Consider the following 804-nt stretch of genomic DNA (forward strand, 5'->3'; position numbering starts at 1 on the left):
GGGGGGGGGGGAATCAAGAAGAAAATCAACAAAAAGGAACATTCGAAGAAATCATCTAAGCAAGAACAATTTCATTTTCGGACTTCAAACGACCTCGCTGGCCTCTGACCCACAGGCCGCTCTGAAAAAAGTATTTTACAGTGCCAAAGCCTCCTTGGCGACCACTCGAATGGCCTCCCAAGTCTCCTCGCTCGCCGGAAGGATCTGTTCAGGAGGGAGAAGGAAGCCGTAGTACCCTTGGTCCCTTAGCTCAATCGTGTAGACGTAAGGAACCCCTACCACGCCCTTCACGTAGTCTCGCGAACTTCCTGCGTCGAGATCTGTCGGTTGAGAGAAGCAGCCTTGGATTATTCGACTGTAACCATTGTAGATGCGTCTCGGTGGATGTGGATAAAAAAAAATCGTTAGAGAAAGAGTTTCTGTGAGTCAGGGAGAAATATGGATCACAAGAAGGAGGTGTAAAATGTCCTCTGCCCTCTCGTGATTACTTTGTAATCATGAACATGCAAAGGGATCTTGGGAGGAGCTTTTGCAGCCGTTGTAAGAGATAGCGCATATTCTTAAATAATGTAAAGGGAGGGGTGTTAGCAAATCATTTCCGTAAGCTTCAAGGTATATGTACAAGTTTATATTTGTAGATTACTGACGAAGTATATATCATTACAAGAATCAAGAGATTTATACTCCCAAAGGCTAAACCAAATTCCGCTATGCTAAAGCATTGCACAACCTAATCCTATTAAACTAGCTGTTTCAGCAAACTGCTTCTGCGCCAGCCTGCTCGAGTCAGCCAAGCGCTAATTC

General features: G+C 45.0%; 1 protein-coding gene across 1 annotated transcript in view; it reads right to left on the reverse strand.

Moving 5' to 3' along the window:
• Positions 1-34: 34 nt before the first annotated feature.
• LOC119594147 (carboxypeptidase B-like) overlaps positions 35-804 on the reverse strand; it is a 14479-nt gene continuing 13709 nt past the window's right edge. Inside the window, exon 11 of the mRNA XM_037943214.1 lies at positions 35-320. Within this exon, the coding sequence (XP_037799142.1) occupies positions 136-320 (185 nt within the window). The 3' untranslated portion in view covers positions 35-135. The remainder of the gene's footprint in view (positions 321-804) is intronic.

The sequence above is a fragment of the Penaeus monodon genome, chromosome 33, assembly GCF_015228065.2.
Source record: "Penaeus monodon isolate SGIC_2016 chromosome 33, NSTDA_Pmon_1, whole genome shotgun sequence".
NCBI lineage: Eukaryota > Metazoa > Arthropoda > Malacostraca > Decapoda > Penaeidae > Penaeus > Penaeus monodon.